This window comes from Ovis aries, chromosome 13 (assembly GCF_016772045.2).
Source record: "Ovis aries strain OAR_USU_Benz2616 breed Rambouillet chromosome 13, ARS-UI_Ramb_v3.0, whole genome shotgun sequence".
In the NCBI taxonomy this organism is placed as follows: Eukaryota; Metazoa; Chordata; class Mammalia; order Artiodactyla; family Bovidae; genus Ovis; species Ovis aries.
The window spans coordinates 32556861-32575460 of record NC_056066.1 but is presented as its reverse complement, the minus strand read 5'-3'; the positions used below and the strand labels follow the sequence as shown (position 1 = coordinate 32575460).

Here is an 18600-nt window from a genome sequence, read left to right as displayed (position 1 = left end):
AAACACACACACACACAACCCACACCCAAATGTGATTTATTCTAGGTATGCAAGGCTGGTTCAATATTTGACAACCAACCAAGGAAACCCATCACATCAGAGGATAAAGAAGGGAGGAAAAAATCACATGACCTTACTAACTGATGCAGAAAAAGCAGCTGACAAATTCAATAGTCAGGATAAAAACTCCCAATACACTAGAAACAGAGAACTTTCTCAAACTCTTATAAGCAACTACAAAAAAACCCCTTCAGGTGACATAATGCTTAACGGTGAAAGACTAACATTTTTCCCTTAAGATCAGGAACGAGGCAAGGAAGTCTGCTCTCACCACTCTTACTTTAACACTGTATTCAAGTTCTAACCATTATACTAAGGCAAGAAAGAGAAATTAATAACACAGGTTGGAAAGGGAAAGCAAAACCATTTCTATTTGCAGACTACGACATGATTTTTCCCCATTTAGAAAATCCCAAAGAACCTGCAAACATCTTCTAGAACTAACATGCAATTGCAGTTAAGGCCACAGGACACATGCTCAGTATACAACTGAACTGCATTTCTGCATACTGACAATAAACAGGTGGAAATAAAAATCTAAAGTGCAATACCATTTTCAGTTGTGTCAAAGAAAACAGGTATAAATCTAAAAAAAAAAAAAAGTACTAAAACACCATGGATCTTCATAATGAAAATTATAAAGTGTCAACTAAAGAGATCAAAGACCTAAATACCTGGAGAGTCATATTGTGGTCATGGACTGGAAGACTCAACACAGAAAGATGTCAATTCTCCCTACAATGATCTACAGATTTAAAAGCAATTCCTATCAAAATCACAGCAAGTTTCTTCACAGACACAAACTTATTCTAGTGGCATTTTTAGGGAAATATTTACACGGAAAAGCCCTAGAATACCCAACACAATCTTGGGGAAAAAAAAAAAAGGAGGAAGCATTTCCCCAATGTTAAGGATTATCATTAGTTAGTTAAGTCGCTCAGTCGTGTCCGACTCTTTGCAACCCCGTGGACTGTGTAGTCTACTCTGTCCATGGGATTCTCCAGGCAAGAATACTGGAGTGGGGTGCCATTTCCTTCTCCAGGGGATCTTCCCGACCCAGGGATCGAACCCACGTCTCCCGCATTGCAGGCAGAAGCTTTAACCTCTGAGCCACCAGGGAAGCCAAGGATTATCATATAGCTGCAGTAACTGAGACAGTGGTACTATCCTGGGATAAACACAGGGGTCAGAGGAGTAAAATACAGAACCCACAAACAGAGCCACATCAATATGCATAATTGATTTTTGTCGAAGAAACAAAAACAATCAATAGAGGAGGGATCACTTTTTCAATAAACAGTGTTGGAGCAATTAGATGCCCAGAGTGGGGAGTGGGGGTACACACTGTGACCTAAACCTCACAGTCAAAATTGATCACACACTTAAATGCAAAATGATGAAACTTCTACAACAGGTCATAGGAAATCATCTTTGGACCCTGGGCAAAACAAAGACTATTCTTAGAGTTGATACTAAATGGATCTCATCAAAATTAAAATCTTCTACTCGTGGAAAATTGTTAAGAGAATGAAAAGACAAATTATATACCAGGAAAAAATATTTCCAAATCACATATGACAAAGACTTGTGTCTACAATATATACAGCGAGTGAGCAGTGCAGCCTGCTGCAGTGCATGGTGTGGAAGACTGCTCAGGGAGAGAAAGGAAGGGACTACTGCTACATGCAACAGCTTGAATGAACGTCAAGGAGGCTATGCTAAGAGGAAAGAGTCAGTCTCAAAAGGATATACATTCATAGTTCCATTCACGTTACCTTTATCGACAAACATAATTACAAAGATGGAGAACAGACCGGTGGTTGCCAGAGGCTAGGAGTGCATTTAAAGGAGCAATAAGGTAGAGTCTTGTGGTGATGGCATAACTGAGCATCTTAATTGTGGTGGTGAATATACAAGGCTTCACATATTCTGTGAATCTATAATCATGCAAGACAATGTTAAAAGAAACTCAGAATCAGCTAACACTCATTTGACTGACAGTGTTTATAAACTTTCCAATGTAATATGTCTTTCTAAATTTGTACTGATGAAAAACTTTTCCTAAATAATTTACAATTCTGCTTCCATTTTATTACTGTTATTTGATTACAATGTCAGCAGAGTCAATGCCTTTTTAAATATAGTACCTTGACTTTTCTGACCACAATTTAACCCACAAGCTACCAATAAAATGGAATTTGTGAATTCTGGTCATCAACAGAAGAGCACCTATTTGTAAAACAAGCATTCAAAGCTTTTTTTCTGATAGTAATGATAATGTAAATTGAGTAATGTAATTTTATCTTGCTCCATCCTGCTTTAACCTGATAGCATATATTCATGAAATAATACAGCTAGTGGCTGTGGAATGCAATGTGGTCCTGGTTAACATATACAGCAAGGATCCATTCTGGAATTTCACACTGACATGATTTTCCAGAGAACTAAAGTTTTAGGTCCTATTATTGGTAAATTTTGTTTAGAATGTCTGCGTTTTATATGTAATTAAACACGAGTAGGCAAGAAAAAACACATGCCATCTGTTTGGTTTACTTCAAAGTAACCTTTAATAAACTGGAAAAAATTTTTTTTCTAAAGGAAAATTTTTTTTCCTAATGGGTGCAAACTGGAGGTAAAGGTGAAAAAACATCACAAGTTAGAAACATCAAATGCTAACACAGAACTAGTAAGAGTCAATATGGGCATGTTTACTTGTGGTTTTCATATTTAAGAAATAGTTGTTTAAAAATGCTTAGAATCCAGGACAAAGATTAGACCATATGGAGAAAAGGTTAAATGAGTTAGAAAAGTAGTTAATAAGCAAGAAACTAGGTAAAGTTAGTTGCTCTATGTCCACAGAGAGACAAATAAAAACAAAACAGGTTTATACTGTTCTGAAAAAGTTTAGACAGGCCCCTGGAAAGAGCTTGATCATAAAGGCCAACAAGACAACAATGAAAGCCGTAACACCTTTTCCTTAGCAGCCCTGCAATTACATGTTTAGTGGTCCGCTACATGGGGACCAAACGGATGAAATACATTCACCTAAGTTTGCAAGCTCTTAGCAGTTCATCATCAAATGTGATTTAAGCTATCAAAGGGTCATTTCCAATGAAGACCTCTATCAGTACCAAGTGACACAAGTTACCAATTAAAACACTAAATTTAAAAAAAAAAAAAAAAATCATGAGAATTCCCTGGGGGCCCAGTGGACTCCATGCTCTCACTGCCAAGGGCCCAGGTTTGATCCCTGATCAGGGAACTAAGATCTCATGAACTTGTGGGGCTTGGCCAAGAAAGAAAAAAACAGAAACACAGATGGGGCTGGCAAACTATGGCCTGTGGGCCAATACTGGATCAACACATGTTTTTGTCAAGACAGTTTTACTGGAACACAGCCATGTCCATTTGTTTATGTACTATCTATTGTTGATTTTGTCTGTAACAGCGGAGTAAAACAGTTCTGACAGAGACTGAATGATCCACAAAAAGTTTAAAACACAATCTGACTCTTTACAGAAAAGATTTGTTGACTTCTGACTTCTACTGAGAAATTCTTTAAGGCAATTAGTATTACTATTTCTGAATAGTAAGAAAATGATTTCTACATCTAAAGGCATATTCTTTATCCTACTCATCTACAGTAGCAGAAGATGCCATGTCGAGATGAAGGTAAAATAAAAATCTAGGCTGAAAACGTGTTCTTTCTTGTCAGGCGGGAATCTCAAGCACAAGTGTAAAAGGTGAAAATGGCTCTGATAACTCTCAAGCTGATGCTGGTCAATCAAAGGGCCCCAAACAGATAAACATAAAAATCTGTTGAGTTACGTAAGAACACAGTACAAGATACAGTCATCAAGAGACTAATCACTTACGCTGTATGTGAATGAGCTGCTTTGGCATCTTGAATTCCCCAGGATATATAGACTCATAGTAAGCGATGTTACTTTCTGCTTCTGGGACTGGTATAACCATGTTATCCCTCTTCTCGCCATACACCTGCTGTGCTGAAATAGCCCGCTGAAGATGGTGTTCCTAGAAAGAGGGAGAAACAGGTACATTTACACATTAAAAAATGAGCAATCAGAACATACAGCCTTATGAAGAAGTTTCTTGTTCATTTATTTTTAAAGTAGAGGGATTTTTAGTAGTCTTGTAAGGATGCTAACAATATAGTTGTGGTGAAAAGATTCTGAGTATAAACAAGAAGATCTGGTTAGATACACTGTGTATTTCAATATAAGAAATGACACTACACTGAAATTGAGGATTAAATTATATAAGATTAAAAAAAAAGCTGACCAAAGCTGTTACAGTTTGCATTTTGCAGATGAATTTTTTTTTTAAAGGAGTAAAACATTTGAACTTATTGTATGAAGAGAGCAGGCTATGTATAAAAAATATTTTATGGATGATAATCACTTATTCATACAGTGCTTAAGAAGGAGGACACAGATTATTTTCTCCATTTTTAGTTGATGAAACTGACACAGATACAAACCTGGTCTTTTGTCCCAAGTAATAACCTTTCTTATGAATTTCCAGAGCCCTTTTTGAATAGTAGTAAAGTATAGGGACTGAAAGCACAGGCTGCAGGGTTTGTGACTCGTGGCAAGACACTTCATTCCTCTAAATCTGTTTCCTCCAGTAAAAGAAAAAATGAATCTTACAGGGTTGTTGGAAAGATTTAAGTAATATAAATGTGCATTAGATGTTTAGTATAATGCCTGGCATGTAACAGGTGCTCAAAATGAGCTTTGGTTGAGTTGCCACACAGAAAGATTTTTTTTACCAGCTGCCATAAAAGTACCTGTTCTTACCCACCCCTATCATCACTGAATTTTGGTAAACATTTCATTAAATTAAAACTAGTTTTGAAATACTAGTTTTTAAAGTATTTACACACAAGTTCAGGGATGAAAAACATTCCAACAGTAAGTATGAAGACAAAAAATTTCAGTCTTCATCAGCAGCCTCTGGTAACTTTATGTATATGTAGATTTCAATTCACAGATAGGAGTCTTCTGAGCAACTTGACATACCCTGACATATCCCCTTGACATATCCTGGAGATTTTCCCATACTGATACTTTTACTACAATTTGTGCAACAGCAGAACTGCATTTCACTCTGTGGATGTGGAATATACACTCCATTACTTACTTAACCAGACACTAATTGATAGAGGAAAAAAAAAAAACCTGGAAACAACCTAAATACCTATCCTTCTCCCTAAATGCTGCAAAACCCAACCCTGTACTATGATATATAGGAGATACCTATGTGGGCCCATGAGAGCCTCTGTAGGACAAGGAGAGATGCAAGTGCTCAGAGGGTACATAAGGTGACACCACCTATTCTGACCACTCTGTGTAGGAATCCTTAACATCTCTCTTCAATTTTAAAATCACCCATCTTGTTATTTTAGGTTAATTTCTTTACAGTGAGTTTTTCTTCCCTTAAGTGTTGCCATTTGCTCACTTTCAAAAGGCCTGCTTTCCCTTTTCTCACTGATGTTTAAATAGGTGGATTATTTTCCACTTCAATATTAAGGAAATTAGCCCCTGCGTAATAAAACTGACAAATATTTACCTGAAGTTTGGTCATTTTAATTTTTTTCCTTGTAGGAAAGTTTCACTAGTCAAATTTATTAACCTTTTCCTTGATGACTGTTATCCTTAATAACAGGTATAAATTGTACAGTTGCAAACTCTGGTATGTAGACAAAACCGCTCCTTTTTATAATGCATTTGATCTCTGATTCATACTACCTCGTGGCTCCTGGGAGCTGGTGGAAGCAGTGTGGAGGGGGCAAGAGCGGGGACCAGAAACAGGCCTGGCCACAGTGCTCTGATCCTGGAAGCCTGGGCCCCAGGTGGGGAGCTGGCCACAGGCGTGCCCTTCTCCTCTCAGACACCCTCACACGCAAGGACAGCTTTGTGACCTATGCCCCCCTACTTACACCAAACTCAAGGAGGGAGTGAGGGAGCAAGGCACGTTATTCTTAATTTGCATTTTGTTCTTCACCAGTTAGCATGTCTCTGTGTTGGTGAACATGTGAGAGATAGCTGACTGATTTTTTGTGTGTAAGGAGAGAGAGCAAGCCACTATCCTAATGTCTAGCATAAAATCATGTATTTCCCTTAATGACTAAAAATGTCCCTTTATAACTTCCTCTTGCATTTGAGAGTATTTCCAAGCTCTGCCTCCTTATTCTATTCAAATGCCTCCTATGTCACTATTTAACGTGTTTTCAAATGCGCAGCCTCAGACTACACTTTATTAAGTAGTGCTTTTTAGATACTAAATTCACTCCTTGCAATTCTTTTTCAAAAATTTTGGGCTATTTATTTTTCTAGATGAACCACAATGAAATTTACTTTCTCAGCGTGAAATGGGACCACTAAGGCCTTTAGATGTTTTGCAGTGTGGTGGTGAAGAACAGGATTTGCATCAGGAGTGCTCTGGACTTGTATGTCGGCTCCACGGTCTACCAGTTCTAGGACTTTGGGGCTTGGGACAAGATAGTTATACCAGCAAGTTTTATTACCCCTAAGTGTACACTGTGTATCTATCATAGGGGACTGTGGTGAAGATAAAATGCTTGAGACATATTAATGTACCTTTCACTACTAGAGAGGTTGAAGAGTTTTCCATATGCTTGTTAATATTTATATTCTCCCTAGTGTTAACAGCTTTCTGTAGAAAGACTTCCTGATGTTCATATCCATTTTTCTATAATTGTGAAATCAAATTTTTGTTTCTCAATATTATAGCAAATATTATTTTTTAAAAAACTCACACATGGTTTTCATTTTATAAAATATTTGACACAATTTCCTCATGCTTCCCTGGTGGTTCAAGTGGTAAAGAATCTGCCTGCAATGCGGAAGACCTGGGTCTGATCCCTGGGATGGGAAGATCCCCTGGAGATCTTCCTCATAAGGAACTTCATAAGGACTCAAGGTATGTATAATATACAACAAATAGGTTATGGTTTTCTAAGCCTGAAAAACCTCAATAACTGGGGTGTAACTATAACTTTAAACTTTCCTATTTACTGTCACCCTGTGTATATACGAGGACTTGAGGATTGAAGGGGGCCACACACAGGTGTCAGTGTGGCCAGACTGTGGTGAGGGGCGCACAGGACGGTCAGCATCAAATCATACAGAGTGTCATGGGCATGTTAAGAATTCATCCTTGTACTAAGAGCATTAGTGTCTGAAGGGTTCTAGTTCTTATCTAAAAAAATAGATCAATTTCTATAAAGCAGAATATGTGCAGCCTGTAAGTGGTTTAGAGTAATATTTCAGTTCAGTTCAGTCGCTCAGTCGTGGCTGACTCTTTGCAACCCCATGAACTGTAGCAGACCAGGCCTCCCTGTCCATCACCAACTCCAGTTTACTCAAACTCATGTCCACTGAGTCAGTGATACCATTCAACCATCTCATCCTCTGTCGTCCCCTTCTCCTCCCACCTTCAATCTTTCCCAGCATCAGGCTCTTTTCCCATGAGGGCAGGTCTTTGCATCAGGTGGCCAAAGTATTGGAGTTTCAGCTTCAGCATTAGTCCTTCCAATGAACACTCAGGACTGACCTCCTTTAGAATGGACTGGTTGGATCTCCTTGCAGTCCAAAGGACTCTCAAGAGTCTTCTCCAACACCACAGTTCAAAAGCTTCAATTCTTCGGTGCTCAGCTTTCTCTATAGTCCAGCTCTCACATCCATACATGACCACTGGAAAAACCATAGCCTTGACTAGACAGACCTTTGTTGGCAAAGTAATGTCTCTGCTTTTTAATGTGCTGTGGAAGAAAGTCATAACTTTTCTTCCAAGGAGTAAGCGTCTTTTAATTTCATGGCTGCAGTCACCATCTGCAGTGATTTTGGATCCCCCCCAAATGAAGTCTGTCACTGTTTCCACTGTTTCCCCATCTATTTGCCATGAAGTCATGGGACTGGATACCATGATCTTAGTTTTCTGAATGTTGAGTTTTAAGCCAACTTTTCCACTCTCCTCTTTCATTTTCATCAAGAGGCTCTTTACTTCTTAGCTTTCAGCCATATGGATGTTGTCATGTGTGTGGTGTATCTGAGGTTATTGATATTTCTTCCGGCAATCTTGATTCCAGCTTGTGCTTCATTAAGCTCAGCGTGTCTCATGATATACTCTGCATGTAAGTTAAATAAGCAGGGTGACAATATACAGCCTTGATGTACTCCTTTTCCTATCTGGAACCAGTCTGTTGTTCCATGTCCAGTTCTAACTGTTGCTTCCCGACCTGCATACAGATTTCTCAAGAGGCAGGTCAGGTGGTCTGGTATTCCCATCTCTCTAAATATTTCCTAGAGTTTGTTTGGGTCCACACAGTCAAAGGCTTTGGCATAGTCAATAAAGCAGAAATAGATTTTTTTCTGGAACTCTCTTGCTTTTTTGATGATCCAGCAGATTTGATCTCTGGTTCTTCTGCCTTTTCTAAATCCAGCTGGAAGTTCAGGGTTCATGTACTGTTGAAGCCTGGTTTGGAGAATTTTGAGCATTACTGTACTAACGTGTGAGATGAGTACAACTGTGCTGTCGTTTGAGCATTCTTTGGCATTGCCTTTCTTTGGGATTGGAATGAAAACTGACCTTTTCCAGTCCTGTGGCCATTGCTGAGTTTCCCAAATTTGCTGGCACATTGAGTGCAGCACTTTCACAGCATCATCTTTTAGGATTTTAAAGAGCTCAACTGGAATTCCATCACCTCCACTAGCTTTGAGAGTAATATTTAACGAGATGGAAAAATCCATCAACTTATTAAGTAAAAAGAGATCTGAAATTGTATGTTCAGGATATTTGTCTTTAATCTTTTTTAAAAGAAAAAGCCATAATTGAACGTACACAACTATAGCAAACAGTCTACAAGTAGCTGAGCACAATCCTCTCTGCGCTCTTTCGCCCACCTGCCTGCTATATTCCCTCGGCTGTTACTGCACTCTGACATGCCAGGTATTTGGCTTGTTTGCTGGCATGACCACTTCCTTCCCATCCCAAACTAGGCATCATAAGGGCAGGGATTTTTGCCTATTTTGTTCACTGCTAAACAGCCAACCCAAAAGAGTGTCAGGCACAATGCATGGTGCTTAAATATGTACTGAAGAAATGAATATGTATGTAGGTATCTGTGAATATATATAAACACAAAGAGCACAAGGGTGCAAGCATGCACACATTCCCATCAAATTTCAAAGTATGTACACCACAATTGACAGACCACCTCCAGGTGATACAATTTTGAAACACTTCTATAATTTTATTTTCCTTATTTTCTAAAATTCTTTTTTAGTTCTTTTTGACACACAAAAAAATTGAGTACATCTCACTACATGATTTTCTAAAACAATGGTAATTTCTAAAAGACATAATTTATTTAGTTCAGCAAAACCCTTCCCATTTAAGTTTAGTTCAAGAGTGAAAATTATACTTGCAGGCAAAGAAAGTTATTCTTTTTTTTTTTTTAAGTTGTTACATTTTAATTTAGTACTTTCCATTAATATCTTCTCAAAAATTATCTTCTGGATTAGTTCTTTTCACTTGGCCCAGCTTTAGAGAATAATTTATAAAACAAAACCAATCAATTTTGATAGAGGAAGCAAAATATGCTTGAGAGCTTTGGGATTATTGACTGAAAGTAGATATAAAACAGGATGGGTCCTTTATCAAGGCACTGGAGAAGAGAACCATCCAAAGATAGGATTTTGGTTTAAGAAGATCAGAAACATTAACTATTTTAAAAAACTAAAAATAACTCTAAAAATAACTCTCTCAACTCACACTTTGCAAGAAAGTTATTCTTAAAACCCCAAACTACACACACTCATTTCTAAGCGAAAAAAAAACATTAAATTATATTAAAGTAACACTTCAATGTTAAGTGAAAATGAAATTTTTGCTTTGAGTAGGAAGATGTATTATAATAAAATAGTGAAGCCAAGTAGCACATGAGATAAATTAGAATAAGATGAGCTGTGAATCCAATAATTACAAATTGAATGCTCTGACAAAATATCTAAGATGATCCTATCCTAAATTACAATTATATAAAAAGTCAGATGTTCCCAGAAGATAGTATCTATCAAATGAAACTTTTAAATACATCTACTTGCAGCACTGAGTAAGCGTAAGCCAGCCCGTCCCAACTGTGTTCACTGGAATACTTAATTTCAGATTATCAACAGGTAGTCTAATAAAGAGTCTGATAGTTTAAAATAAAAAGAGAGAACACTGGATTTTTAAACTCTAGGAATGAGAGTTTTAAACACGCTAATGTAAACTAGTTGCTCATGAGGGAGGGTTCAGGCATACCAAATTTACGACCACAGAATCGTTTTTTCCAGAATCTATTAATAGCTCATGAAGAGCTTCAGTAATACAGTGTGGAAATGCTGGTTCAGGACAACAACTAAAAATACAGAGCAGAACAGTGAGGCTAGAGCCTGCTCATTAATTTAGTCTGTATTTACTAAGTGCCAACTGTGTGCGTGGCCTGAGAACACAATGGTAAATAAAACAGACATGGTTCCTGACATTGTAGTAGGGATGACAGATACTAATAAAACAGTCCTAGGAAAAATTGCAAAGTGTGACAAGTGCTATGAAGGAAAAGAACAATTGAGTTATGGGAAATATAAATAAGAAAGGGATTTCAAGGAGAGTATCATTTTCACTAGTGAAAAGTGACATGTAAGCCAAAATCTGTAAGAACAGGAGTTAAGAGATCATTTTAAGAAAAGGAAATAGCTGTGTTTTTACTAGTCTGGCACCTTAGGAGGTGCCAGAAACTTTAATATGAAGTTTCTTTATATTAAAGAATATTTTAAATATTAGGCTCAGTTTCAGAGTTAATCACCAAAGCACCAAGAACAACTGCAATTTTTCATGAAATAACAGAGGCACACCTCTCAAATCTGATCTTACAGGGAAAAAAGTAAATACAATTAAATAATCTAAAGAACTTTATAATATTCAATCTTATATAAAATGGAATCAGATGAATTGTAACTTATGATTAAACAAGCTACTTTAAAAGTTTCTCACACTGCAAGTAATTACAGATAACGTTTTCTATCTATAGCAATGTGAACAATGAAAAGGATAAGAAAAGACTGAACAATAATCTTTGTGTCTCCATGAACCCTGCAATCGTGGGCTCCAAATATCCACTTTTGTTACTTCTGCTCACTGAGGGCATTGGAAGAGTGTGGGACTCCCTCCCAAGTCCAGCAGGTCACTCTGCTACTTATTTTTTATTTTTTTTTATTTGTAATATGTAATATATTAATTTTTTTCTTATCCATCTTTCCTAACAACTAATGCTTTTTTTCTTTTACTTCCCTTCTTTGTTATTTTTGCTTACCCCCTAGAAAATTTTTGCTTTTTCAGGTGGCTCTTAATAATCTTTTTGATAAATGCATTGGCAGTACAGGCATATCACATATTTGAGGAATCAGAAAATATCATTTTCATTGAGTCAGTTAAGAGTGACAGCTGCTATCTGTAGATAAGATCCACCTGAAGGGAAGCACTGTAAGTGTGTCTTCAACATCCATTCTGTGCCTTTGTTCACTGGGATGGGCCACCATTCACCCCAAGCCCATCAAACTTCCTCTTGTTCTTCAAAACGTGGTTTAAAAGGACCTTTCTTCTGCCTCCTGTAGTACTACATTCTCTACTTAAGAAATTGTGCTGTAATCATTTATTCATTTACACACTGATCAAAATGTGAGCTCCTTAAGATAGATGCTAGTCTAACTTTTATATTTTTTCCAAATTTTTTCCTTTAAAAGATGTATTCTCTTGTAGTACTGGGGGCCTCAATTCTTTAAAGAATGAGAACTAAATTACGTTTGTAATCTACTTAGCATCTAGAACTGTATTTTGCTTTACTGCAGGCACTCAAAATTTTATAAAATATCACTATAGAAAAATGAAAATAAGTCTAAATTGGACAAAGGTATTTCTATCTGCTCTATAGGAAGTTCTAATAAATATTGCCAAGCCAGAAACAATTATTCAAGGTTATATGTGCAAATTCCTATGCAAAGATTTAATTATATTCATTATTTATCTAAGCAAATAATGGCTTTAACAGTTAGCCATAACAACAATTAAGACCACATTTACACCTTTTAGGTTACTGAATTAAAAACAAATAGCTTATTAAAAGCAACAATATTGTGTAAGACTCCTTATGGGGAAATAAGTGATGACTCATTTGTAAGAAGCCACTTAAGAAGTTTAAACCCCTGATTATTTATGCATGGAGAGCCAGGCCTTTTTGCTACCGGAGAGCTGAATCACTTTCTCTCCTGTCTCCTAGCGACATCTTGAAGAACCAGCCAGAAATGTCTAGGGCTCCAGCAAGGGCTTCCAGGTCCTGCATCCAAACACCCAGTTCCTGCCTGGCTCATTACAGCCTCCTGACTGACTTGTCTTCTACTTTCGACTGTCTTCATGGGAATACACAAAATAATCTGTTAAAAATAGGTAAGTCAGGCCATGCCATACTTCCATCAAAATATTCCAATTATTCCCCACCCTCAGTCAGAAAAAGAGCCAAAGTTCTTAAAACTGCTTACAAGGTCCAGTAGGACTGGCATTCCCCTTTCCTTGCTGCTCTTGGGCATCATGCTCCTCTTCACTCACTGCTCTCGTCAAACTGGATTCCTTACTCTTTGTCAAACTTATAAGAAATTTGCTTGTTTCCTCAATTTCAACTCCTGATTCAAAAATTCCCTTTGCAGACAATTCTTTACCAGCTCTCCCACTCTGCACCCTCCAGAATGGCTATAACTGAAAAGGGTGACAACATCGTACAATCGTAAGGATGAGGAACAACTTCAACTGCACACATCACCAGTGAGAAAAGGGGCGCCAGATCTCATGAAACAAAACACACACATTCCACATGGCTCAGCCATCCCACTCCGAGGTATTCACCCAGGAGAAATGAAAACAAGACCACAAAGACCTGAATCAGAATTTCATATGGTTTTATTCACAACAGCCTCAAAACGGAAACAGCCCAAGCGTCCATCCTCAGGAGGACTGGTGCACAAACTGTGGTTTAGTAGTAACACAACAGAGGACCACCTGGCAACAGAGAGGAATAAACCACATACCCACAACTCGAGTAAGTTTCAAAAACACTAGGGTGAAGGGAAATAGCTTTGCACAAGAGTCCATACTCTTAGTCCATTTATGTGATGTTTAAAAACAAGCAAAATTAATCTTTGGTACGAAGAAAACAAAAACAAAAAACCTAGTAGCTGCTTCTGACGCGTGGAGGCAAGGATTGAATGGGGAAGGGAATGAAAGAGCTTTCTGGGATGATGGTAATGCTCCATGTCTTCATGGGTTGGATTATACAACCATGAGAATTTGTTAAAATCCAGCTAATATGCACTTAAGTATTTGTGAATTTCTTTTCATGTAAATTTTACCTCAAAAGAAAAAAAAGTCAATATTTAGGGACACGTGCACTTATGCCTGTAATTGACTACAAAATGCCTTAGAAGATAAGAAGGACTGACAGACGGAGAGATAGCAAGTAGAGTAAAATGTTAATGGTGGAATCCAGCTACTGGGAATATGGGTGGTCACTATAAAATTCTTGAAACCTCACTGTATGTTTGAAATTTTTTATAATAAAATGTTGCAAAAAGTATGGAATCTCTTTCCTCTCCCCTCAATCCTACTGTATTCCCCGGCTCTACTTTGTTTTCCTGGATAGCACCTGCTTCCTCATAGACTACTGAATTTACTTATTGTTTTATTCATTATCTGTCTCTTCTTCCCAGAATATAAGACCCACAAAGGTAGGAATTTTTTGCTTTGTTTACCCAAAATTCAGAATTATGCCTAACACATACAAGAAAACAGTAAATATTTGTTAAATAAATGAGCCAGTGAAATTACACCAGTTATTTAATGTCCACAAACTGTTCTGGTTTGAGATAGGTATTTCATTAAAAAAAAAAAATTAAATTTCATAAAAGCAAAAACATAAAGACAAATGCACTTTGTTTTGTACTTAGACTACTCAGGATAAACAGTTAAAATAGCTGAAGACAGATCAGACTATTTGGCAAGAAAAAGAGCAGTTCGATACTTACATTTTCTACAAGAAATGAATGACAAAAGATTCTCAATCTATATTACTCTCCGCTTCTCCCAGCTACTGTACTCTGAAATTAGTTTTACTTCTAGATAATGAAACAATAAAGGAAGACCTTTGCTGAGGTACAGGTGAAACACTCCAGTCTTGTTATTTCCCTTCAGTATGACATATCTGTCAATTTAGTACTTCCCTTATCCCTTATTTGTGCCCCTGATAACCCTTTATGGACGCAGGCTGTCAGTAGTGTCCTTGTTACAAGCAGGCCTGCCTGATGCGGTGTTTGGTCAAGTGAAAGGGAAGGGACTGAAATTAGGCTCTTTCTACTCTCATAAAGGTTACAATCTCATCAGAATGTACCCCTAATATTAAATTTTAAAAAGCTCAAAAGGCTCTGGGTTTTGTGTCAAACTTTATGCTGAGAATTTCTATACCTCCAATGCACCCCCAGAGAACCAGTAATCTGCTGTTATTTAATACCTTTTTATGCACACATTCAAATAAAATACAAAGATTAGCACCCTAAACGGAGAAGGCAATGGCACCCCACTCCAGTACTCTTGCCTGGAAAATCCCATGGATGGAGGAGCCTGGAAGGCTGCAGTCTATGGGGTCGCTGAGGGTCGGACACGACTGAACTTCACTTTCACGCATTGGAGAAGGCAATGGCAACCCACTCCAGTACTCTTGCCTGGAGAATCCCAGGGACAGGGGAGCCTGGTGGGCTGCCGTCTATGGGGTTGCACAGAGTCGGACACGACTGAAGTGACTTAGCAGCAGCATCCTAAAACAACAGTACTGAATAAACTGAACATCCAGTTCAAACTGATCTAAAACTGAACATGCTTATATAACCTAGTACAAGCAGATGCCATACCAAGGCTCGGTCCTTAGACCTTTACATACTCACTCCTGCAACTTAATCCACAATCACGGCTTTAACTACCATTTCTATGCTGATGACAAATTCAGAATCTTCCTCTTCAGCCCATATTTCTGTTGAACATTAGGCACATGTATAAAGACCTCTTATTACATGTTCACTGACATATCCCATGTAACATCAACTCCCCACCTGCCAACTCTCCAAATCTGTCCCTCCTCGTGTACTATCAATTTCTGTGAGTCACACCATCATACATCCAGTCACCCAGGAAGTCTTTATTTTTCCAGCTCCCTTTTGCTACCTATGTCCCTGTTTTCAAATCAGGCACCAGATCCTATCAGTTTCTTCTTCATCTTATGTCTAGAAGCTTTTAGTGCTTTCTGATCCCACTGTCACAGCCAGGCTGCAGTCAGCCTTCGTACCTCCAGCATCACACTACTGTCCACTTCCCTCTGCGGCTATTGCCAGTGGTTTTTCTAAAAGAGGAAGAGGGCTTCCCTGGTTGTCCACACTCTCACACTTAATCATTGGCTTTCTGTTGCCTTTACGATCTTGGCAAGGCAAATGGAGTCCTTTACGACTGAGCTCTAGCTAATTTTGCCAGTCTAACACCTTACCACACTTTTACCCTGAATGTCCACATTCCACCCACAGGGAGTGTCTAACAGAACTTTCCAATTACACCTATATGTGACACCCTGCACCCCATCTTTCAGTTCAGTTCAGTTGCTCAGTTGTGTCTGACTCTGCGACCCCATGGACTGCAGCATGCTGGGCTTCCCTGTCCATCACTACCCCTGTCTTTAAGTCTACCCAAATCTATCATTTCTTCATAATTCTACTAGGATATCTCTCTTTTAGAGTCTTTGAAAACAGGTGTATGACACTATCACGACGGTAACATACAAAAGAGGTACAGGTGATTTTCTAAATATCTATTCAATTAAGATGTTTATTGGAAACTCAAATCCAGAAAAAAATTTCCTGACAGGAGTTTAGGAGCCCTAAACTACTTGCCTCAGATATACCAGAAAGGAAGGGCACAGCAGGCAGGAAAACACACCAAGACCAAGAATAAGGTCAGTAAGAAGACACTCCACTCTCAAAAGGACGTAGGCTCCCCAAAACTGCTCATTAGCTGTAAGGGAAAAGTAGCAACTATACAGTGGAGAAACCAGGCCACACCCTGACTGGACGATCAGAATTAACAGCACCAAAGAGAGGCAAACAATATTACATGCCTCCAGAGGTGATACCATGAGAATACAGCATTCCCTATACAATGTGCTGGAGAAGGCACTGGCCCCTCACTCCAGGACTCTTGCCTGGAAAATCCATGGACGGAGGAGCCTGGTAGGTGCAGTCCACGGGGTCGCTACGAGTCGGACATGACTGAGCGACTTCACTTTCACTTTTCACTTTCATGCACTGGAGAAGGAAATGGCAACCCACTCCAGTGTTCTTGCCTAGAGAATCCCAGGGATGGGGAGCCTGGTGGACTGCCGTCTCTGGGGTCACACAGAGTCAGACACGACTGAAGCGACTTAGCAGCAGCAGCATACAATGCGCTAGCAACACCTGAATCTAATGGAGAAAATTTCAGACAAACCCAAAATGGGATCACCCTATTCAAAAAAAAAAAAGGTCAAAGGGATTCTAATCTTCAAAAATGTCTACATCACAAAAGGTGAAACACTTGCTAAAATATTTAAGGGTAAAGAGCCTTGATATAAGCAACTAACCTCAAATGGTTTGGAAAAAAATCTGCGTGCGTATGTTCGGGGAAAAAAGAAAAATTTTGTGTGTCTGTATGTGTGTGTGTGTGTGTGTAGGACAGAAAGGGTGTGTGGAAAAACAGACAAAGCAAATGAGACACAGTGTTAACAGTAAGTGTACACGGATGTACTCCTCTTTTTCTTGCAACTTTGCTCTAACTTTGAACTCCTTTCCAAATACAGCTGATCCCTGAACAATTTGGGGGTTAGGAGCATCAATCCAATTCCCCATCAAATGAAAATCCATGTACAACTTTGAGAAAAAAAAAAAAAATCACTGGAAAAAAAAATTTTTTTTTTTTTTAGCTTTTTATTTTTTAAATTTTAAAATCTTTAATTCTTACATGCGTTCCCAAACATGAACCCCCCTCCCACCTCCCTCCCCACAACATCTCTCTGGGTCATCCCCATGCACCAGCCCCAAGCATGCTGCAAAAAATAAAAAGAAAATTAGAAAATAACTTTACAGTGTGCCCCCTGCATCCAGGGTTCTGCATCCATGGATCCAACTAACCACAGATCTACAGTGGTGTCATATTTATAGAAAAAAATTCACATATGAGTAGACTCATACAGTTCAAACCTAAGCTGTTCACAGGTCAACTGTAATAACTGTTTCCTTTAAGCTAAGAGCAAAAGGAAATTGGGTGGGGGTGGGAAGCAGACTCTATAAGCAAGAGTAAGAGATGTTTAACTTCTTCCAGAATTGCTGCCAAGTAACTGCATGAACTCCTAAGTGAGTGACAACGGGACAAGCCTCAAAGTACGATCTTCTGAATAATGGTTCTAAGGACATAACTAGGTGTTACATGATTAAACAATTTGGTAATAGACAGTAATTGACAAGGCTAACAGTTTCTTTACTGTTAGAGAAGAATCCGAGAAGGATTCTTGGTGGTTTCACATTTGCCAAAATGCACCATGATTTTTCAAATGAATAAATACAACAGTCAACATTTCCTAACTACGCACTGACTGTTGTTAATGTGATTTATATAAATGTTTGGTGGGACCAAGTTTTTACTTTTCAGTAATAAAAAGGTAAATATTAAAATAAAGTTACGAGGTTAAACTGGGGTATACAAAAAACAGTGTCTTCTACAATAATGGATTTCATCAGTTCGGGGAAATATAGCCTCCTGGTTCCAGTGTTCAACTCATAGTCAGTTGGTTTTTCACTAAGTTTATTTTTGAAAAGGAGAGCTGTGTTAAGACTACGAAATCTCTGGCAACAGGGCTCCCTTTTACAGACATTAATACAGATGAGGGCTTGGCACATAGTTCCCTGAGGGGCAAATCTGGCTCATCACCTGTTTTTGTAAATGGTTTATTAGAACACAGTCATTATTAGAACACTGGGTCATTTACATATCGCCCATGGCTGCTTTTGTTCAACAATAGCAGAGTGGGTGTGACAGAGACTGTAAGGCCTCTCTGAGAAGCCTAAAATATTTACTATCTGCCTGGTTATGGACAGTTTGCAGATTCTTGATCTGTGTTCTGTTTACTTTTTGAGATTCACCAGTCTGGTGGATCACTGGCACACACAAAGCTTACTCTACCATTTACATGGTGAAAATGACAGAAGAGGGAAGCTCACTAAGAATTGATCACTATACCAGACCCTGCAATCAGATACTCATCTTCCTTCTGAGAGCGTATCATTTTCCTTTTCTATATAGTTGCTGTACAGTGTTGTGTCAGTTTCTGCTGGACTA

General features: G+C 38.4%; 1 protein-coding gene across 5 annotated transcripts in view; it reads right to left on the bottom strand.

Annotated features, from left to right (window-relative positions):
* Window positions 1-18600, bottom strand: part of EPC1 (enhancer of polycomb homolog 1) — a 96534-nt gene that overhangs the window by 23039 nt on the left and 54895 nt on the right. For all 5 annotated transcript variants that reach the window (XM_012188460.5, XM_060397388.1, XM_004014260.5 and 2 more), the window contains exon 2: window positions 3936-4095. In XM_012188460.5, coding sequence (XP_012043850.2) covers window positions 3936-4095 — 160 coding nt within the window. The remainder of the gene's footprint in view (window positions 1-3935; window positions 4096-18600) is intronic.